This window comes from Panthera onca, chromosome B3 (assembly GCF_046562875.1).
Source record: "Panthera onca isolate mPanOnc1 chromosome B3, mPanOnc1 haplotype 2, whole genome shotgun sequence".
NCBI lineage: Eukaryota > Metazoa > Chordata > Mammalia > Carnivora > Felidae > Panthera > Panthera onca.
In genome coordinates this window covers 7,561,412-7,585,185 of record NC_138344.1, presented here as the reverse complement: position 1 = coordinate 7,585,185, position 23,774 = coordinate 7,561,412, and the positions used below count along the sequence as shown (strand labels likewise).

Below are 23,774 nucleotides of genomic sequence, written 5' to 3'. Positions count from 1 at the left end.
GAGATGACGTCTCTTCTGAGTGTGATCCCCCTCAGATATTGTAAGCGAATGAGACGGACAGTGGCAGGCATCCAGCGAGCGCTGAGACTACGATTCATCTCTTTCTTTTCTAAGTCTACTTATTTATTTTGAGAGAGAGCGCGTGCACACATGAGCGAGCGTGGGAGGGGCAGAGAGAGAGGGAGAGAGAGAATCTGAAGCAGGCTCCACACTCAGCACAGAGCCCGACGTGGGGCTTGAACCCATGAACTGTGAGATCAATGACCTGAGCCGAAACCAAGAGTTGGATGCTTAACTGACTAAGCCACCCAGGTGTCCCCGACGATTCATTTCTACTCTCTTCCCCAAGACTGTTCAGTTTGGGCTGCCTCACAAACGCTAACGCACCTTGGCACTGGTGGACTCAGAGACAAGCATGCATTCGAAGGTCTTCCCTCCTCTAAAAACACACCTGTTGCATCTGTCCACCTGAAACAGGGATTTGTCTGCAGAAACCCCTGCCTGCCACTTTCGGCCATAGAAAACTCTGATCGCTCCAGGCTATGGGCCTTCAAATGGGGCCGTTCGCTTGGCTTACGGAGGCTGTTTGTTATCTGCTGTCTACTACAGAGGGTCAGGAGACCTGGGGACATGGCGAGGCACAGGGAAGCTGGAGGGCAACACGTGATAAGCTCACGGTAGGTGGAAGTCACTTGGAGTAGCTTTTATGTTGACATATGAAGTCGTAGGAGTGGCTGAAAGTCCACCGGCAAGTGAGTGCTCTGTGCCTGGGTCCTGGCTAAGACGGGCATGGAGAGAGCCAGAAAACGTCCCCCCGTGCGGGGGCCCGGTAAGAAACCCACGCTCCAAACCTACCTGGCAGGTGCGGCCCACCCCAGCCCCTGCCCCGTGGCGAAGCTGGACAGATAAAAGGCCAGTTCTACAAAAGCTGTCATTTTGACAGTGATGGAAACTGGAGCCCCCCACTTCCTTGCCGAGGGGTCACATAATTCACCCATTCTGCACCGTATTCAACAAACGTGCATTGAGTTACAGCGTGTGTCAGGAACCCGGCTCCGTGCTGGGGGCGCCGCGGGGAATGAGACACTCTTCGGGGGCTCGGTGGTCCAGCGTGGAAGGCAGGTGAGTCACCAATAAGTCCAATTCAGTGCGATGAGCCCCACGGGGAGGCAGGGAGAGGACGTCTGGGGCCCTGGAAGGTGCATCTAACTGGGTCTAGAGGAGTCGAGGAGACCGCTGTGGGGGAAAGCGATAACTCTCTCTGAGCCTCAATTTCTTCACGTATGAATGTGAAAATCTACGTTAAAATGACTTTCACGCAAGAGTCAGATGGAAAACGTTCTAGTTCTGTCGCCCGTCAACAATAGCAATAAAAACGCGTGTGTCAAGTCACTGCATGTGCTAGCAAACAGTGCGGCTCTATGTTTTGGTGGAGGGAAGGGGAGGTGGTCTGGGGGAAAGCCTCCCAGGAGAGCTGGCCTCGCTCTGACCACCACACCTCAACGCTCTGGTTGTGCCTAGAAATCTCCTGTCCCTGAGGCATAGTGGTGGGTTTTATGGCCTCCTTAACCAAACTGGCTCTGGCCAACACTGCTGGACACAACCTATGGAACCAGACTGCCTGGGATCAGATTCAGTCTATGTCAATCATTTTGTTCTGTGACCTTGGGAAAGTTACTTAACTCTCCGGCTGTTCGTTTCTTTATCTGTTAAAAAAAAAAATAAAATAAAATAAGGACATAATAATCACAATGCCTGCCTCATAGAAGTGGGTTGAGTATAGAGCTGCCTGGGTGGTCCAGTTGGTTAAGCGTCCAACTTCAGCTCAAGTCACGATCTCGAGGCTCGTGGGTTCGAGCCCCGCATCGGGCTCTGCGCTGTCAGATTGGGGACTGTTTGGATCCTCTGCCCCTCCCCGCTCGCTCACTCTCTCAAAAAGAAACATTAGAAAAACAAGAAGCGTGTTGAGTATAAGTGTCTCAGTATGTGTACATATTAGTACCTAAATCAGGCAAGCGTCATTAAGTGTCACTGTCACTGCCATCTTCATTATCATCATCGAGATCTCCATCACCCTGGTGACCACAGTCCCACGGAGGAAGCATTTCAACTGGCAGCACCCTCCCTGTGGGAGGTTGTACGACGTCATTAAGAGGTTGGGCTTGACTCAAACCCAGGCTCCGTTGCCACTAGCTGTGTTACCTTTTTGAGCCTTGATTACCTCATCTGTGAAATGGGCTGATAAGAGCACTTCTACCATGGTATTGTTGTAAGATTTAATGAGACCACGTATGGAAAGCAGGCTCGAGCAAAAGGAGCTCTCAGCACATGGGAGTGGCTATGTCACTACTGGGTTAGCTCAGAGGAAGTAAGCGTTCACATCGAATCTAAATGCAGTCACTCTATCCTTTCAGGAGGACTGACACACTTCACATGAGTGAGAAATAAATCTTACTGCTTCCTTCGCCTCTCAGACACCATGAAAGAAGACAGAGACATCAGAAGCTCGTACTAGTTCTCCAGCCTGCTGGAGACCGGACCGGAAGTAGATGGCCTATCATCTAGCGGAGCACATGAATTCATCTCCGTAAATGCAGAAACAGGCCCCATGTCGAGCAAGGAAGTAATGACATTGTTCTGGACACTGAAGTCTGGTGACTGGATTTCCCTGGGAGGACACCTCAAGAGAGAAGGAAGGGGAGCCTGGTAGCATGGGTGTGGTCCGTCGGCAGGGTGGCTAGAGGACTTATCAGAACAGAAACGTCTAAGATTCAGTATTTCCTGCTTTGTGTTGCTATCACACAATATCAAAACTATCGCAAAAGCCACTCTCTGCACACAAAGTTCACATATGCGTGATGTTCTGAGCATAAAACATTTAACAAAAGGCCTGTTTCACATATTGGGGATGAAGATTCAGATCAGTGATCCATGCAGATCTTGTAATGTCACCCAACCTGGTAAAAGCAGGGACTCTGATGTTTTCACAAGAAGGGCAAGACAATCTCAGCCTCTCCATCCCCAGACATCCTTGGACACACGGGGGGGGGGGGGGGGGATGAATGTGTGGGCTGGGGCTCGAAGGATGCTCAGCTGTCATCTGGCTTGTGAGGTCATCCTCATTGTCCAAATCCCTCCCCACCCTCTCTGCTTGGTCTTTCACATGTGGCACGGCCGAAAGAGAAATCATGATTTTCACCCCAGCACCTGCCCTTTTCAGGGCCTTCCTGTGTATAAATGGCACTCCTTTTCACTCCGTGACACAAGCCCCCCAAGCCACCAGTTTTCCTTGATGGCTCTCTCCCACATGCCACCAATGGCCATCAATAAATCCTGTCGACTGCAGCCGCCAAACATGTCTTAAATCTGTCCCCATCCACTTCTTCCCATCCTGACACCTCCACCCTCATCCAAGCCACGATGGCCTCTCATCCAGGTGATGGGCCCCCATCTGAGCTTCCATTCTCCCCCTGTCCCTCACTCCCGTCCCAAATCCCCCACTCTGGAACACGGTCAGCCGGCCAGGGTCACCTTTAATAAAAAGCAAAGAAGGAAACTTCATATCCCTCCCCTACATCAAATCTGAGTTTAGAATGAAAAGCAAGCTTGCTCTGTCGTTGCTTACGGGATCTGATGCTGCCTACCCCTGATCTCATCACCAGCCCTCCTCCTGCACCCACCCACCCCTCCACTGTCCTCTCCTGCCCTTCCTTCTCACCTCACACATTTCAAGCTAGATGACACTTTAGAGCCTGACAGCAGCCACTACTTGTCCCTGAGTGCCCACTCTGCAGCCATTCAACTGAAAGGGGTCACTTCTATCCCAGGACGTTGTTTTAATTTTCATGCACAGCACAGCACGGCTGCCATTGGAAAATGGTCTTACCGACTCATTTATCTATCTGCTTATCATCTGGGCTCCCCAGTGGAAAACCAGCTGTGCAAAAGCTAAGACTCCTTGGGGTCTCCATCAATACTGTTGTACCCCAGTAGCTCAACACCTATTAGTTGAACAGATCAGTGGGTGCCTTGGTGGGTTTTATCATCGTTATTACCTAGGGTCCTGTGACCCTGAAAACACTGAGGGAGGACTGGAGATAGAGTACCAGGCAAGGGGGCGGCAGCTTCAGCAGAACCGAATTCTGAAACCCAGGCAGATGTGCTAGTTATTAAACCAGGGCAGGGCCAGCAGGAAGGAAATCACAGCTCTGAGTTGCATAGATCCCATCGGCACACTCAAGAACGTCAACATTATTGAAGATCAGAACCTCGAGTTCTCCACCTCTCCTGAAGTCCAACTCAACCTGAGACTCTACACTCAGACGCCAACGAAACCACAGACGCCAACGAAAAGGGCCATTTCTTGAACTGGAAAGTCCTCAACTGCATTGCAGTTAGGTGGGCCCCATGAACCTCTTCAAGGGGAACAGCTAAGAAGAGGCAAGGTGTGGGACTCGCTCAATCTCTGGGACACCTGAAGGAGGGATCCTTGTATGGGGTCAAGTCAAGCTCCCGGGAGGGTGGGAAAGGATGAAGGATGTCGTCTGCTGCGTTTCCCTGGCTGCATCCTTCTAGGCAAAGTGAGGAGCAGACCCAAAATTTGGCTTTGATGCAGGCAAAGTCAAAAGGGCAGAGAAATTGAGATCAGCCAAAACTCACTGCAGTGAAAACAGGTAGTGTGTGCCCCCCTTATGAATTAAAGTTCATCAATGTCTGGGTCCCCTTCCCAACAAGAGTGACCCAGAACTTCCTTCCAAGGGGACAACAGAGAAACTACCCCCGCTATAAACCAACTCAGTCCTGAATGCCTTTGTTTTCTACCTCGCTAAGGAAATAGAAATTCCCTCAATTGCCTCTCCTCAGTTTTACTTCCTTCATTTTTAGCTTTCCCTCTGGTCTTAGATGGAGTTCTTTTTTCCAAGGTTAATCCCTCTACCCAAGCTTTTGTCCTCAGCTTTTTCCGTCTACTTTTTGAATATTGCCCAACTAGTACCTACCTCTGTTGGGTACTTTAAGTCTCTCCTTCCTGCTGACCTCTCATCTACAGGATAAGGTTCCCCCTATCCTAATAAAAAGCATCCCCCCACATTAATGAAAAGCACTCAGGGACCCTATCTCTTCCCCCTGGAAATTTCTCCCGTGTTCCCCTTCATTACCAGACTCACGGGTAGTTCACTACTCGTGCTGTCTACCATTCTTCACCTGCTTACTCGTTTCTCAAAGCTTTGCACCCTTATCACCTCACCCTGAGACCCACCCGTCACAATTTCACAGTGATCTCCTGATGCCCAAATCAAACGGCTTTTTCTTAGTCCTCACTCGATGCCGGTGAACCTCAAAAGCCCTTCACAGTCTGACCAAAGCTTATCTGAGCTCCCTCACCCTTAGCCATCTTGCTAAGAACGAAGAGGGTGATCACTTATCCTGCCAGACACGGCTCCGCACAGGATTCTCTGCAATTCCAGGGAGCCCAAACACACACATATTGATCACAAGGTCATGTATGACTGCGTCGTGCACAGCCACCTCTCCACGAAGCTGCAACCACACGTGAATCATCTTTGCAACCCTGATGCGCAGCCCCACCCTTTGCGTGAAGTTTCCATCAGTAAGTAATCGCGCTCATTAAATCACTGAACATCATTAAGGGAGTGTGTGTCACTGAGGCATAAGAAACCTCAGGTGGCTGTATGGGCGCACTTCCAGAGAAACTGAAAGCGCTCTTTGCTGGGAGATCTTTAAAAAGGAAAGGAGTATTTAATTAATGCCTTCGCGAGTAACTTTGGAAAAATGAACAACTATTTATCAAGCACCCACCGTGCCGGGCTCCGAAGCATTAACAGTCTGCACACTGGCATGCCAGCTGTAGCGGGAACTGAGGAAGGGGAGGGAGAAGTTAGGCGGGCGGGAGCAGAGCACGTTCGAAGCGGCTGCAACGGCAGGGCCGCTTCCTGGCTGGGCACCGTGGCGCCCCGAGGGCCCCTGCTTCCGGAGCTGGGGCGGGTCCTGCCAAGGGCATGGCTGGACAGAATGAGCGATGAAAGGCCACTGGCCTCCCTCTGGCCTGGCCATCAACAGCTAACGCCTGCTCCAACTGCCCGCAACTGCTTCTTTGCAATCCCATCGCGGGGAGGGAGCTTGGAAGTCTCTCCGAATTCCTTCCCACCCCGTACTTCCTTGATTCCCAGCTACCCTGGCTTCCGGGAGGATGCCAGAGAGCCTCATATGGTGGGCCACACATGCCTGAGCGGGCATCCAGGGCTGGCATCCACTGTCCCTCCTTCAGCCTGGCAGATAGAAAGGACCAACACCCAGGGATCCTGGAATACACATGGCATCTTGGCAGCCACCTCTGACAGATGACCAATGAACAGCTTGCCTGGGCTGTAGGAAGTGACACAAACCTAATTGCACTTGTTGGTTCAACTTCAATGCTCCTCCCAAGCTCATTTTTTTTTTTCCCCTTCCCCGTTGCTACCAGATCTCGATCCTTAATAACCACCCCCTTACACTCGTCTGTGCCCCCACATATTTGTATTTCTTCTGTATCATCTGCTGTGCTGTCCATGGACCTTCTCTGCCCCTAGGACCTCATCTCCAGCAGACAAGAGCCCAGGAACTCAGAAGAAGGGAGGGCAAATTCCTCCTACTTGTCAGTTTCTGTCCCATGCCCACCCCTGCAAGGACACTAAGGACCCTTTTAGAAAAAGAGGAGATGGCATGTTGGAAGCCCAGCATGGGCTTTGCTGTCACCACTGAGAGCTGCAAGAGCGAAAACATACCTACCGTTTGAGCAAAAAGGCTGCAGATTTGGATAATCTTATGATCAATCTCCACCCCTCCGTATTTCCTGTTGCTATTTCCTTGAATTTGCTCCAACGCGTTGACTTCTCTCCAGTTTGGGCCCCTCCTCTGCCTAGTGCCCAGATCAACGGGTTGGCTGGAAATGCCTCGCTGTGAACTGTCTGTGGCCTTTTTACAGCCGCTTTCAATCTCTACTGTCATGTCCCACTCAGTGTGTTCCCAGGAGGCCTCCTGCTTAAAGGCCAGGGCAGGAGGTCAGGATACATGGGTACTGCCTCCCAACCCTCACCGTGACCTTGAGAAAGTCAAAGTGCCACGCTTGGTTAGCCATCTGTACGACATATGAGATTAGAAGCTTCACTCAGAATCCCATTAACATTTCTGAACTGTGCAGCTCAGAACCCCAGCCCTAAAAGTTGGTAAGGCTCTGACCAGAAAAGCATTTTTGGGAAGGACATGATGGGAGTGTAGGCAGCACTCAGAAGTCACCTGGGAAAAGGTAATGACCAATGACCCCTGTGTTCACTAAATCTGCATCCTGGGATTTTAAGCCATCATGTTTCAGAAAGAGATGGCTTTTCCTATGTCAACTCTCTGTTACAAGAAGACAGCTGTCTGGAAAGATCATTTGCTGGGTACCGGCTGGGTATTTACATACCCAGGGGTATCTGCAATGGGCCACAAGGCAGTGATGCTGTGACGCACAGTGCCCTGCTGGGGGGCTGCCTTCACCCTTCCCCTCGTTCAGCCTCGCTACCAGAAGTTCTGAAACACACGCTTTCTTATTCACTAAGAACTGAATAAATAAAACAGAAGAATCCTAGCTTCCAAATATCGGGGATAAATGAAATAAATATGGCATATCCACAAAGTGAAACATTATCCAGCCATTAAAAATCCTGCTATGACCCACTATTTATTGAGGTTGTGGGGCACCCCATTCTCATATATTACTACTGACAGTACACATATGGGCTGCATATACAAAACAGATGGATCCAATAGCCTATTGGGATTATTTGGTCCTGTATTAATATTATATTTAGGTTCAAGGCATCGCAGTTAGTTGTAAGAGAAAATACTGTGAAGAAATTAAATCAATTTGATACACCGATACAATGGAATAGTATTTATTTCTAGAAAAAGAATAAGGTTTCCTTCAAGAAACTGGCAGGGGGAAACCAAAAAGTGTAGAATGGTATGTATGATATACTGCAAATATGGAGGAAAAACAAGAACATATTTCATAGTTGTTTACAGATGGTTATTCATACATAACTGATAATGACACTCAGCGGTTACCTATGTGGTGATGGTGGTAATAGGAAGAGTCTACAGATGAGGGACAGGTATAGGAAGGGGGATTCTCACCATTAGATAGACCGATAGGTACTGATATACATATTGACATAAAGATGTAGATTAAAATTTATATATATAAACTTTATTGAGGTATTAATTGCCTCAATATTGTTAAGATACATGTATTTTAAAAATTTTTTTTAACATTTATTCATTTTTGAGAGACAGGGACAAGAGCGGGAGAGGGGCAGAGAGAGACAGAGGGAGACACAGAATCCGAAGCAGGCTCCAGGCTCTGAGCTGTCAGCACAGAGCCCGATGTGGGGCTCGAACTCACGAACCACAAGATCATGACCTGAGCCGAAGTTGGACACTTAACTGACCGAGCCACCCAGGTGCTCCAAGATATATGTATTGTTTACCTCAATATTATTGATATATATATATATCTTCATCAATCATATATTGATACATATGTTATTAATACCTCAACAGATATGTAAATAGTACCTCAACCTTATATATAATACAGTAAATATGTATGTAAAATAAAGCATATAATATATAAAATAAATGCATGTAGCATATTTATATAAAATAAAGTTTATACAGAGAGGGGTATCCTCTACCTCAATATTACATATCAATATATATACTATTATATATCAATATATCAATACATATGTTATTGATATATGTATCAATAATATTGAGGTAGAGAATATCTATATATAAACTTTATTTTGCATATACTTTATACACTTATTTTATATGTTATATACTTATATATACTTTGTTTTACATGTATATTTACTACATTATATATGTAAACTTTATTGAGGCATTATTGACCTCCCACAAAATTCACCCATTTTATTTTATTTTTAAAGATTTCATTTTTTTAAGTAATCTCTACACCCAATGTGGGGTTTAAACTTACAACCCCAAGATCAAGAGTCACAAACTCCATGACTGAGCCAGCCAGAGGCCCCAAATCCACCCATTTTAATGTACAATTCAACAAGTTTTAGTAAATCTACCAAGTGGCACAGCCACCAAAATCCAGCGTTAGGACATCTTCATCACCCCAATAAGGTCTCTTGGGTCCATTTATAGTTACTTCCAATTCTCAACCCCAGCCCTACACAACCACTAATCTACTTTTTCTCTCTAAAGCTTTGCCTCTTTGGGATATTTCATACCAATAGCCTCATTCAAAATGGGATCTTTTGAGTCTGGCTTCTGTCCCTTAACATCATGTATTTGAAATTTATTAATATTGTAGCATGTGTCAGCACCTTTTTTTAAAAAAAAATTTTAATGTTTATTTATTTTTGAGAAAGAGAGACAGAGCGTGAGCGGGGGAGGGGCAGGGAGAGAGGGAGACACAGAATCCAAAGCAGGCTCCAGGCTCTGAGCTGTCAGCACAGAGCCCGACGCGGGGCTCAAACCCACAGATGGTGAGATCGTGACCTGAGCTGAAGTCGGATGCCTAACCGAATGAGCCACCCAGGTACCCCTGTACTTTATTCCTTTTCCATACTGCATAATATTCCATTCTATGTATATGCCACATTTTGTTTATCCATCTGCCAGTTCAGAGGTATCTGGGTTGTTTCTAGCTTTTAGGTATTTTTAAAAGTGCTGCTATGAATATTCATGTGCCTTCGTGTGTGTGTGTGTGTGTGTGTGTGTGTGTGTGTGTGTGTGTGTGTTTGGAACCATGTGAATATATGGCTTATACAAAATTTTCATATTGCAAAATATTGTTTAAATGGCACATGCGATCTTATAAAAAAGAAAGTGGCAAATAATGCATGTGCATGCACATGCACATAGAATGATTTGATTTCGTTAAATAATTAAATAAGTACATAAAAAAGATTAGAAGGCAGAAAGCTAAAATGTTAACAGTGTTGTCTCTGGGTGATGGGATGGTGGATAATTTATGTGTTTGTGTGCTTTTCTGTATTTCAACAAATTTTCTACTGTGAATATAAATTACTTTCGTAATCAGAAAAAAAAAACCCACAGTGTTATTAGAAGAAAAAATATATCCTTCCTATTCAATTTCTCCTGGGTCTTTACCTCTCTGTTACAGAATGATACCCTCTCAATAATGCAAAATGGGGGGGGGGGGGGTGCGGCCTTTCTCTCTCTCCTGTACAGTGCTGGTCACAGCATCTAGAAAACTGCAGATCCCCAATAAATACCAATTAATCGTGAGGACCTCGAGATCAGTCTCCATGGCAACCTGACAAGGGCATGACACCACCTGAGCACTGCCCCAGCGTGGAGATGGCCCAGCAGGCAGAATGCCCACCTCCAACAGCCTGAGGCTGCCAAAAGGCCATGGGGCAAAGGGATTAGGCTTCCCAAGGCTCGAAGAGAGAGACACCTCTTTAAACAATGGGACATTGGAAGTCGCAACTCATCACCCTAATTGTGGGGTTCCTTGAACTGCCATTTCTATTTATACAGCTGCAAACAGATGTCAAGATCCAGTATTTTTAAGAGCTGCACTGAAAAATGAAGTGTCCCTCCCCTATGTTTATCTCATGCATAATTTCATCATATTGCTTCATAATTATTCACTAGTCTGCACCAGGCCTGCCCCTTACATTTGCAGGACCAGGAACAAGAGAATTATTGAAGCCCGTATCTCACAGATCTGAAGATTTGAAAGTTGTAAGTCAAGCCAACATGCTGTTAAATATAGTACATCCTATCCTCCTACCCTGTTAAATGTATTTTCGGAATGATTTTAAGGGCAAGGTAAGAATGTAGGTGTCTCAGGCTCCCTGGAGTTGTGAGCTGGGACAGGTTGTGCCAGAGACTTGGCCCCCAGCCTGCTCTCCTTCTCCTTCCCACAACCAAAGGGCCCCACCTAGCCTGAACCATGCCACAATCATACTACCCTCTTCCCTAAACAGCAGCCAGCCCCCTTGGCCAACCCTTGGGTTCGGCAGTACATATGTCTGCAGTACAACCCATCCTTAGGAGAACAGACCGATGGAGAGGTCTGCACATGGCATGGAAGTGAGCTAAGAGCCATTCTGTTGAGCAATTCTGGTTTAGGCAACTGCACCTAGAAGGGGAGTAAGGCCCAGGCTCCAGGTGCTCACTTTCCATGGCCCTTGGACTCGTGGCAGCTGGAGGAAGGTCCTGAAAAGTATGGGGTCCTTCTTAGCCAAGACTAAGAGGTAGCCTTCTATCTTCATACTAGACTGGGTTTCTCGACCTTGGCACGACCGCCATTTTGGGTCACGTAACTTTTAGGGGTTCTCAGTAATGCCTGCCTTCAGTTGTGACACCCAAAACTGTCTCCACGTGTGTCCCCTGGGCAACAGGTCACTACCAGTCTTTGAGAAAGACTGACTTCACTAGACTACAAAGTTCTTGAGGGTAGGAAACATGACTCCTTCACTCAGCGGCAGAGTGCATGGCATTGAGCAGATGCCCAGTATGTGTTTGAAGGGCGAATCAACGAACCATCTGCTCATGACGTCAGAAATATTCTCGAAAGGCCCTATTCTCCTGGAGAGGACTGTCAGTACTGGTGTCAAAGAGCATCTCAGAACAAGCTGAGAGCAGTTCTCGGTCCCTGCGCTATGAAAGACAAATCTGGGGTACGAAGGTACAAATGACAAGAGACGGGAAAAACAGCGCCACACGCCCAGGACTGCCTGAGATGTGCACAGAGTTAACCCAGCGGTCCCTAAGATGTCAGGCACTTCACAGTCCTATCTCCCTCTACCAGAACTTTCCAGGTCAGGAGTGTGAGGGAGGGGGCAGGGTCTCTAAACTTAAAACAGACACTCCTATGGGTCCTGGTAGAACACTGCTGAGCCCCACACGTTCCTTAGACAAATCCAAATGTGATGCACTTGGAGGGCTAGAATACACACGTTTGGGCTTCTGACCTACAAGGTGCTGATTGTAAATTTCCTTCATCCCATGCCATTCATTCCACCCTCTTTTACCATCAGGATTTTAAAACCCTATTCGTGATGAGTGTCTTCAATCAGCCAATCATGCTTACTGCTACAGCAAGCCCATGCTCCTTCTCCAGAGCAAGCAAACATCTGTCTCTCAGTTTTCTTCAGAAAAGATGAATTCCTTCCCGTGTATTTCCCGTATTCCTAGCAACTGAGTATCTGCATCATCAGTGGTATCTGCATGAAGAAATGGGGTTCTGACTGTAGCCCCACACTTGGAGCAAAGCGCCTGACTGGTATCATTCACTGACAACAAAAGGACCCGGACTAGATTTGAGAAGCTGCTTGGGCCTCAGTTTCCCTACAGCAGCAGCTCTCAAAATGTGGTCCAGAGACTCCTGGTAGCCCCAAGACCTTATCAGGAGAGCCATGTGTTAAAACTATTTTCCTAGGAAGATCTAAAGCCTAAGGTCTACTAAGGTCTACTGAGATGGTCTATGCATTTTTTCCCCTCTCATTTTCTTACAGGTATATGTGGCGTTTTTCCAGTGGCTTCCTGCTACGCGATGACATCACCTGATGGCTAAGTGGGATGTGTGCGTGTGCTTGTGTTTTTAAGATCTTGTTCAGTTAGGGTTTCCACTGCAATAAACAGAGGTGGATTTAACCCACATGCAAAAGCTCTTTAAGGTCCTCATAATTTTTAAGACTGTAAAGGGGTCCCAAGCCCAAGGGGTCTGGGAACCACTGCCCGACAGCAACAATGCTGGTCACACTTCTACATCACCGAAAGCAGGCAGTGGAGGAAAAATATTTGGAAGATCTTTCTGAGAGGTAGAGTACGTTACCGAGTATAAAAATAAGTACATTTTCAGAGTTTTATAACAGGAGTGTCACTGTGACATTTTAGCTGCAAAATGTTCTCTGGGTTCTTCTAGGTGGGGAAAAGACAAGTCTAGAAAAAACAGCAGGAGTATTAGTATTTTCAATAAAAGTAATACATAGTAAACACAGTGATGCTTGGAGGCTTACCTATGATCAATTTGTACTTGGACTAGCTTCACCTCAACATCCCCAACCTGTCAAAAACTCGTTCCATGTGTTCGCATCTCTGAGAATGTCCAGGGTGTGCAGAACAATTGGGAGGCACAGGGACCGAGAGCACATTTGTATTATTTGTGGAGGGAGAAGGCAGAGCATCTGAAGCTTGTCATTTTTAATTTAACTGCAATTCTGAGATTATCAGTGGATTTCAATTACCCACGCTATAGAATCAGGATGTGATTAGCAACCAGAAGCACTTTTTTAAACATCTAAACAACATCACTGTCCAAAATAAGCAGATGAAAAGACTTCATTCTTTCCAGCTTTAACACTAATCCCTCTATCACTTCTGATTTTCCCTTTTTAAATTTCTTTTAATTCCTTTTTACCCCCCTCACATAACATTGATGCTATTTTCTCTGCCCTCCACCCCTACCCAGGCACTGAGATGTTCTGAACACAGGGCATCATTCACTTCCCCAGCATACCCAGAAAAGGCATACGATCATTGCCTCCATTTCGCAAACGGAACGTTATCAGGAGATATATCCGCCATGATGAAATAATAGCAACATGGCCAACTGGAAGCCAGGCCCAAACCAAGATGCTTCACACCCACCCAGGAGCACTATGCACGTTGGTGGGTGTGGAAAGAGGCGGTGAAGGACATGTTGGAGACCCCTCAAGAGGAAGAGATAACTCCTGCTTTTTGCCACAACTGTTCCTAGAAATTGCCTCCCCCCAACTCCCATGTCAAAGGACTTGAATTTTTTAAATTAATATAATAATAGTAATAGTAATACGAGTAATACTAATAATAAGTAACTCAAGGAGAGGTCAGTGGCACGTCACTAATGAGGCAGGTTTTGCCAGTTCAAGGCTGGGGCAGATAAATAATGGAACATGAACCACCGTCTTAAGCCTGGCCACTTCTCTACAGCCTGCTTCCATCTTCTGTGCTATAAATAATTCAGAGTTTTCTTTTTTCTTAAATATCACAAAACCAAGTCGGAATCTTTATGTGAAGGATTCTGCTGTGTCCCTCTCTCCCTCCTCCCCTCCCTCCCCAGCCAGCCCAGGCAACTCCCCAGAGAACGACCCCTCAAGCTTTAACATTTATTCTTTGACATTTCAGACTATTTGTTAGGCAGAGCTGCCTTCTTGAGATCAAAGTCGGAAAATCTTGCCGAGAACTCCCGCTTGGCCCCGTCCAACTGTGACAGAGAGGGTCTATTAACCCCCAAGCATCTGCTTCCTTCCTCATCCAAAGAAATCCACCAACCCTCAGGCAAACGGGCAGCCATTTCTCTCTCTACTTCCCTCCCCTTGCTTTCAAGCCCCCCAGCCTTTCGGCGGGGGGGGGGGGAGGGGGCAGAGGTATTCTTCACATGTGATACACCAAGACATTCAGCAGAGGGAGGTGACCCCAAGAACCACAAGATGTCCCCCACCAAGAGACAATAGCGATTCACGGGGATATGGCATTTGGGGCACCCGTCTAGTAGAGTCTTTTATCTGAGGATTAGCAAGTTGAGAGAGAAATGCAGAACACGGAAAGGTAACTTACCCCAAGTCATTTACATCTTCAATTCTGTGTACTACCCCTAGATGATGTCACCTCCACCAGCCGGGGAGTGCAGCCAGGGCTAGTGCTGAAGTCTTAAACGCTTATGTGAAATGACTTACCATTTTCTTCTGAGATACCACAGTGAAGGTTTCCTGCTTCACAAGAGCACCTATCCAACAACTCCCAGATTCATTGTTGCCTCTATACAGGGCAGAGGGCAGAAGTAGGGACGGACGCCATAGCTGGGCAAAGGTATTGGGGTGTGGTCGTTCATCGTGATATAAGGTCAGTGGTTAACATCCTACTTCATTCTTCTTTAAAAAAAAAAAAAAAGCTGTGACCACACCATAACTCGGTGTTACCTAAAGTGTGTGTGTGTCAATCTATTGGTAGGTATTAAGAGAAGTCTATGTTCAGTTAGATTGGGAAAGTGGTAGGATAAAAAGGTTTATTTAAAGGAGGACTTCTCAGAGCCTTTTATATCCTAATGTGTACTGTGAATCTGTAAGAGATTGGCTATACCGTGTAACATTCTCCAAAGTTATCTGATGGGCTCTTAGGAAAGCATTGTTGCAGCCAATGGAAAGGAGAGCACTTGATCCTGACGACATTGTTTATTACATCGTTTACCTAATAACTGGAGTAAGAGGAAAAGGTTTCTCTGAACACTGAGGACTCAAATTGAGAGAGAGTCACATTGCAGAAACTGAAGTTTTGCCCAAAAAAACCCGATCAATTCACATGAGACAATAGTTGGTCAAGGGATTGACCCTCTGAAGCAACTAAGATGGCCAAAAACGCCATCCTGAAAATACACAGTGGGTTATTCTGGTCTTCTTCATGACGATATTGGCCCTTTGGTAACAGAGGTAACTAGTGGCAATTGCCTGTTATGGTAGCAAAAATGCCAAACCGACAGCCATAAAGATAGAAGGATTCCATGAGTCATTCAAACATGGACTCAGAATTTAAATTCTCCCAAGAAGGACATTCTCAGAATCTATTCTATATTTGTGATGCCTTCTCTGCTCCCACTGACTGTGGGAAAGAACGGACTGAGGTTCTCACTGGCCCGCTCGGCATCTGGCTCCCTCTGAAGTGAAAGGCTTCAGTCCAAAGCTGTGGCCCTCAGATAAGAGCTGCCAGAGTCACGGATCCTGGATGTGACCTCTTGGCCAGACCGAGCTTGTAGAGACTGTGGCTCATGACAAAAATTGCTGTGAGATTTCCCCTCAGGCTGTTATGTGAGTTTTCTCTCAGAACTAATAGCAAGAGAAGGCTAACACTCCAGTGTATATAGAATAGACAGGCCGGACTCAGCAACTAGCCTGCATTCTGGAATTTTCTTTCTCCCTGAGACTGTCTGAAGGAGGGTCTGGGAGGAACACTCACATTGGATGGCCCAGGGGACACAGACTTTAGGACTTGCCCCTTCTTGACTTTGGCAGCAGGAGGGCAGATCTTGGGGACAGCCTGTCCAGCCCATGCTGATAAAGACTAGGAATGAGAGAAGTCTCGTAGGTCCGGAGGTCTCCTGTGTCAGGGATCTAAACCTTCTCAACTTCAAACTCAAGGACTTTCCATGGCATGTGTTCCCGATACCCCCAAGAACCTTGGCTGTGTGAAGTAAATATTACCCCAGGCCTGTTCAGCCAATTAGAGAGCCACATCACAGACTACAGACGCACCTCCTTCCCTTTAGAGCACCTGTGACCCCTTCCCGCAGCCCCACACCCTCTCTTTCCCCTGAGAAGTCCATTTGGGAGTCAGGATAGCATGACCTTTGGCCAAAGGCTGTCGCAAGCCTTGCAGAGTAAAGAACACGGTGTCGCAATTTCAAAACAATGACCCAAGGACCAAAACAGACCAAAACTGGCGTCAGCTTCAGAGTAAAAGGAGGTGGCATTTCAGACCTCTATAAAAGAAGTGTCACCCGGCCACATTTGACAGCAAGGAAATCACCTTTCTGGGGAAAGAAAGGTCCCTGCCCTTCTCACTGCAGGACGAACGTGGGGACAAAGGAGGGAAGCCTGTGTCTTTTTAAGGGAGACAGGCCAATAGCTCCACTGAGGCCCGCAAAGGGGGAACCCAGGTTCACGCCGCTGCCGTGGCAACAGCTCGCGGGCGGCAGAAACTGAGGAGGGAAGAGAGCCACGAAGGCAGCCTGGGTGTCACTACTGGCCACCAAGGCCTCAGGCGTTACTCACCAAAGTCAGGCTTGGCCAGGGCGGGTGGGGTAGGGGGAGTATCCGAGCTGACAGGACGCCCTGCCCCCCGAACTGTGACGAGGCCAAAACGAGAGAGCGCCACCCCGGAACTCATTCACACCTTGGGCTGGCTCGCTCCTTGGTCTTCAAACCCTTTCCACTGCTGAGTGGGGAGTGTCGACCATCCAAACCCTGATTATCGCTTGACACTGCTCTGACAGGGGCGTGGGGAGACGTGCTCAGCCTCTCTGCCTCCCAGAAGAGCCACGCTCCATTCCTGCTACGCCGGGTACCCCTCTCTCCGCTCTCAGCCAAGTCCAAGTTAAATTCCTCTACTTCAGAGAGGCCTCTGTTTGCAGAGAGGGTCACGGAGAAAAAACCACGACCCTGAGCCGCTCAGGGTGGCGTTGGTCATGTGCAGAAAGCTCGCGTGTCTCCTGTCTGCTAGGCTTGAGAAGTGTCACCGAGGCCCTCGGCCGGGACCTCTCTGCGGCTCTGGCTGTTCTCTGGGAACTGGGTAATCCTGCCTCTCCCCTCTCCCCCAAATAGTTCCAAATTCCTTTTCAGAGTGCACCCGCATGGACAGAGCCGTGCCTTGGGCTGGAGGCCTTTGGCACAGAATCCGAGCCAGCAGCATCCTGTACGTCCCTGCGGGATGTGGGATCCTCAGAGACCCTCCCGCCTGCCTGTTCCTTGTTTAGGGCAGCCCACGGGCCTTATCCAGGTCTGGTCCCGATACCTCCTCCTTCTCCCCAGCTCTCACCGTCCCCCGCCCGGGAGCACACAGAACACTCGAGCCACACACTGCCATCCACCTCGAGCCCAGCACGGTGCGGAAAGACGACTTAGCCTTCAGAGGTCTACACCCAGATATCTGGTGATGGAGGGGAAGTGTCCTGATGGACAGGGATGAAAGTACAGAGAGGCCACAGACCTCATCCCCCATGCAGAAATCTCCCTGAGCAAGCAGAGCTTTAATTCCAAGGGGACCCCCTGGGTTCCTTGATGAGCCACCCACCGAAAAGGAAGAATTGGGATTAAAATCCTACCTAAATGGATCTCAGAATCCTGATGGAATTTTTGAACCACCTCCCAAAAAAGCAGACAGGGGACCTTTATCTCTTGCCAGCAAGCTCATCTCCTTCAACTCACTTTGGGGTTCGAGTAGGGTTGAACCAGGAGTGTCACTTAGCTCTGAGAGTGGTGTCAGGTCCAGGCTGAGGTTTTGCGGAAGGTGGGCAGGGGGGTGTGGTCACAGGATTTCTAACAGCAAAGGGCAGAGCTGGAGCCTCAAGGCAAACGTGGGCTTTGCCTACATCGGCCCCACTGAAGGGTGGCGGGGGGGGGGGGGAGCCCCAGGCCCCGTGGACAATCTGGTTGCAAACCAGGCTCCCCGTCCCTCCTTTGCCCCTTGCTGCCCCGTCACCTTCTCCACTGTCACACGCCAGAGTTGCTCTCCATTCCTGTCCTCCCCAGAGCAGCCTCCATCACTACGCCCCCAGCGCCTCCCTCCTCCTCCCCTCATTTCTCTCTCCCTTCCAGAACCACTGCAGCAGCAATGCAGGAGTCTACCCGGAGCTCAGGCTCCCTGCACCCCGAAGAATGAAGGCCCCCTGCCTGATCCACATCCGGCATGCTGCATTGATCCACCTGCTCTTTTCCAGCCTCCGTGCCATCAAAGCCCCTCTTGCCCCTTCACTACTGTGTCAGAGACACGGGAGTCTCTGCTCGTGCCTGGGCTCGGCCTGTGGAAACCGGGCCCGGGCAGGAGAGGCATCCCAGCACAGTCCCACCTGTGCTGAGGTCACACCTGTGGCTGAGAGGTGGCGGTGAGGACGTGGCTGCTGTAAGCTTGGCGGAAGGAATTCCCACACAAGAGGGAGGAGCCAGGGCAGCCCAGAGGCCAGATTCTTGGCTTCCGCATTACACGCGCTTCGAGTCGGTTCTTTTCCCGGGTAAGAAGCATGTGGCTGAGTTTCGACACACCGGGACGTCTTTTGGGTGGGACAAGAAAGTTCGAATACGGACGGGAAGGGTCAGGCAAGGATCTTCCTTCCTTCCACCACCTTCCTGCCCAAAGCTGCTCACACTTGCCCAGACGTGGGCAGCCTCACCCACCATCCTGAGAATGGGGTGTCTCACCCAATAAGCCCTCCCCCAACATCAAAGATGCCACCATCGTCTGCCTGGGAATCTTGCCAACTGCAAGCCAGATCATTCATCTTAGACCTAAGACCAACCACGCTTTCGGGTGCCCGGGGTCACAAAATGCTAGAATGGGATAAAGAAAAAACTCCCCAGATATTCTTTTCTGGGGAGTCTTTAAAATCACCGTGTTTGAGAGGTGCCAGGAGGAGCTTAGGGAGGATGGCATCTAGCCTCGGAGAGCCCTGAAAGACTTGTTCACCTCGGGAGGGGTGGCTGTGCAGCTCCCCAGGACTGCGGCCTTCCAGAAGCAACAGACAGGCTGCTCTGTGGAGCACACTGCGAAGTCCAGGAGGCCTCCTGTCAGCCCTGGTTCTGCCGGTCACCAGCTGTGAAAACCAGGGCTGGTTACTTTCTGAGCGTCCACTTCTTCCGGGGTAAAATGTGCCTGGCTTTGAGCGGGTCTGCATAAGGGACATACGGTTGTTGTTAATGTCCCACAGGTGGGCCCATTCTTTGGCGCTTGGCAGCCAGTTCCAGGATCTGGCCATGTAGCCCTTGTGAAAGTCTCCGGGCCTCTCCAGAGCATGTCCCTGGAGGGCCCTACCCCCGTTTTCACCACTGTCTTGAAAGACACAGCGAGTTTCCTGCTCTCCAGGCTCCAGAGAGTAGGGTTCAGAACCGTTGCTCCTCAAACACCCCTTCCAGAACAAAGATCCGTCTAGTGCCCGGCAAACACACTGGCTTCATGGCCTGCGTCAGCTGTGGACCTGAACCACGGGACCAAAACGTACGCTGAGGTTCAGGAAAACCACCGTGAAATCCCATGGGGAAGATTCCAAACCCGGAAGGCCTTGCTGGTCCCCGGAGCCTCCCCGCACGAAGCCTGTCCAAGGCAGCATCCTTCTGGGCTGAGCGGTGCTCTCTGGGTCTGCCCTGCACCAGCTCTAACTGCCCCGGAGGCTCTAACACCAGAGTAAACGTCTGGGACTTCGGGGCCCAGCAGGAAAACAGAGTCCTGGGCACTAAACGTTGCTCTCCCTGGCTCTTTAGACTTTTCAGCTCTCCTCAGATCTCACTCCCAGCACAAGGCCTGGCCTTGCACCTCATAGGCAAAATAGAAGCCACCAGACCAGCCCTCCTGCCCTTTGCTGCCCCCAAACCTCTAATCCCTCATCTTTCCTCTTGCCTCCTGCTGTGCTGGAACAGCCCTCCCTTCACAGGCCGGTGGCACCCCTCCCTCTGAGCTGTGTGCTGGTCCCCTCCTCTTCTCAGGGGCCATTTCCGTCCATCACCTCCTCTCCCAAGCATCCAAGGCTCCATGAATTAGACCAAAGCAAAGGTCAGATCTCTCTTGCTAAAAATGGAAGTTTTCCCCATAGCCCCACCCCTCGGCGATCCCAGTTCCAGACCTGGGACCACCGAGGACAAGGGAATGCAGGGCTGGGGCAATGCCCTCCCCAGGCCGTTCTAGAGGAGAGGAACTTCCATTTGGGGTCAGGCTGGGGGGAGCTCAAACTCAATTTAAACAGATTAAATCAATGAGGGTCAGGAGATCCCTGTTGGACCTCCGCCTTGAGCTCACCCACCTTGCTCTACCTGTCTCACTGTTACCTGCTAAGGAGGCGAGCTCCAACAGAGCCTGCTGAGGCCCAGTGAAAGGTCCAATCCCACCCAGGAACCTTTCCTCAGTCCCTGTCTTCCACTCTTGCCCCAGATGTCCTGCATACAGAGTCCCTCCTCCTAGGTGGAAGATGTTGTAAGTTACAGAAGGCATGGCAACCCCTCCCAGCTGGGTCAAGGCCGGGAGCCCAGGGCACAGAGCCGTGCCCAGCTCACTTATGCATTCTACTCTCGGCAGGACCCCCATGACTGCCTCCCACTTCCCGCAGCCCACAAGAGCCCCATGGGACAGTCCGGCCCACCTGAGGGTGTGCGTGCGGGTGTGTGGATAGGGTGTCCCTGAAGGATAAGCAGACTAGCCTGTAAGCCCAGAGCCCAGTCCTCCTCTGGCAAGGTCACGTCCTCAAGACCCAGGGAAGGTACAAACCGGCTCCATGTGAGGGAAAATCCTATCGACTTACTGGTGCGAGGGTCCCTCGGTTCTACTCCCCAAACCTGTTACACATCAGCTCTGAAGAAACGATCTCGATAAGCCTCGGCTGCTCAGCAAACAGAGTAGTCTCCCAGACACCAAGGAGGCGAGGGTCTCGGGGGCTTGAGCAGGGTCTGGAGGAGTCAGGTTTGAACCTGGCCTCTGCTTCTTGTGCTGTGTGACCCCGGGTGAACCACTCGACCTCTCTGTGCCTCTAATTCTTCCTTGATAGGATGAGGAAACAGTTCACTAGATCGACTTGACCTATCTGGAGGAGTCTCGATGAAAACCACCAGTGCAACAGAGTACAGACACTTTTGTAAACAGGACTGAGCTAAGAAACTTCTTTAAAAGAGTAACAATTAAATAGGTGTGGCGGGAAATGTGAGAATTTCTGGATCTTTAACATTCTTTGCAGAATTGCCAAATAAGAGGTCTGATGCAGTCATTTCATTAGAAAATAAAGTGTTTATTAAGAAACTATACACTGAACACTCCTATAAGTCTCTGTGGAAATACAACGCCCCATTGTCATAGCACAAGGTGAGAAAATGGCAGAATAAAGGATGCTGGGGTGGATGGAGCCTGGCAGGCTGGAAATGAGGTAATGATTTACAATAATTAAAAACATCATCCTCAAGCTTACTCCTTAAAGCCACACTCGGGAGGAGGCCCTGGCCCAGAGGGTCAGCAGGACACGGTGGGGAACAGCCTGACACGAAGCGTTGGGGGGCAGGGTGGCGGGGAAGATGGCAGGAGCTGGACAAACACGCATCTCAAGGCCCTGGAGGAAACCCGAATCCTCACATGACACTCTGGATGCTACGGTGTCTGGGAGGCCACCCCAGATCCGGGCCAAGAACCTAGAAAGCTTCGTGGTTTGAAACCCCATGGAGGCATCTGCAGAATCAGGCTGGGAACCCGGCACAAAGAATCACCATCCACAGGACCCAGGAAGGAAAACCTTAAGCGGGACTCTTACTTCCCACGTCAACTTGCCAAAGGCAGAGACTATTCTCTATTACTGTGCGTCACCACCCCAAAACTTCGGGGGTTAAAAGCCACCACCATCTTGTCCGAGGAGCTCCCCGTGGGAGACCCCTGCTTCACACTCTCCGCCGTCCCATCAAGGGGCAGCCTGTGCCGACTTCCCACGACGGAGGCGCCTGGGCCAAGCCCGAAGTCCACTCGCCCAACAGGGCAGCAAATCTGGGAGAGGTTCAGGCTCTACCACTGTGCCTTTCCTATCAAAGCTGGGGAGAGGCATCCCTTACCCTTTCCCTCTCCCCAGTGGATTACACTGAAAATGGTGGGGGTGGGGGGAAGCAAACCCCCTCTTTGGGAGAGGGTGGCCATGGAGTAAGGCATGAGTCAAAGCAAGCAAAGTAAACACATATATTGACCAGAGAACAGGATGACACTTCCATGAGAGGGGCTGGAAGAAGCCAATTTTTCCTTCTCTTCCCCTTCAGTTCATCTTGGCCTTGAACTGGTGATTCCATTGGGTTCCGAAAGTTCTGAGAGTCAAGAGTAAGTGAGAGTGGGGGTAGAGAGCCAATCCTGGGATCAGGGACTTGTAGGAAGGGCCTTGGCCCCTGGCTCCCTCGGTCCCTTGTGGTCCTAGCAGGATGGCCAACTGATGGACAAGACCTCCCGCAGCAAAAGCTTGTCAGGACTGCAGATCTAGGGGCCAAGGAGTTTTCTAGTATCACACTCACTGTGAGCCATTCCAGAAAGAAGAGGAAGGTAGGGGGAAATGTGTCCAAAAAAAGTATGGTTTTCTCCACCAAAAAAACCCTCAAAAAAACCAAAAATATATATATATATAGAAAATGATTGGTTTTCATTCTTTCCTCTGAGACCTAATCTGGTGCCAACACTTGGGCCTGGCTCCCCCTCTCTCAGCGCGTGGTCTCCACCTCTGCTTAGCCGCTCTTCCCCGCTGGAGGCTGCAGGGCGATGAGGTCACTAAGAGGACAGCCTGGTATCCTAGGGAGAGCCAGGGAGACCCCACGCTTCCAGGCAGGGTGAGTGAGGCCGGAGCACGGCTGGGCTTCCATCAGGCTTTTCCGTGCTGGTTGGGTTGTTTTTGTAAAGCAAGAGAATGGCTAGTGTGTTTAAAAGGTGGTTCTTGGTGCACAGGTTTTTAATTCTCTTTATCGGCTCTAAAGTTGGTGGCAGGAGCTGCCTCGGAGGCCGGGAAAAAAGGAGCACAGTGATGACTGAGGGAAAGGGCGACCCTGCCAGTGGCAGATGGGGGAAGACACCCATCTCGGTGGCGGTAAAGGGTGCAGGGGCACCGGTGGCTCATGCGGTTTCTACTTAGCATCCCCGGATCCAAAGAGAACAGCGCCTAGAGCTTCCCACCTCTCAGAGGGCCCAGCCTACCAAGGTGACATCAAAACAGGGAGGCTTAAAAGGAGTTTTTAAAAGCCATGACGTCCTTTGCTGAAATAAGCACTGACATCCTCAACATAGATGCCATGGTTAAGAGGCTTGGAATGTCCGGGAAGGCTTATTGGATTCAACATAATTTCTCTGAAACCTATAAAAAACAAAAACAAAAGAACAGAAAAACAGAAAAAAGCAAAATAAAGTAAAAACCAAAACCCCCAAAGAAGATCAAAACTAGGAGGGGAGACGGACAGGGGGCTTGAGGGGGGTGGGGGAAG

At 49.3% G+C, this 23,774-nt stretch overlaps 1 protein-coding gene across 6 annotated transcripts in view; it reads right to left on the bottom strand.

The window, feature by feature from the left end:
- NTRK3 (neurotrophic receptor tyrosine kinase 3) overlaps positions 1–23,774 on the bottom strand; it is a 395,937-nt gene that overhangs the window by 92,744 nt on the left and 279,419 nt on the right. For 2 of the 6 annotated variants that reach the window (XM_060617701.3, XM_060617702.3), the window contains one exon: positions 21,551–23,647. The exons of the other annotated variants lie outside the window; for them this stretch is intronic. In XM_060617701.3, coding sequence (XP_060473684.1) covers positions 23,529–23,647 — 119 coding nt within the window. In that variant the 3' untranslated portion in view covers positions 21,551–23,528. Of the gene's footprint in view, positions 1–21,550; positions 23,648–23,774 lie in introns of those variants that run through there. 6 annotated transcript variants of the gene reach the window in all.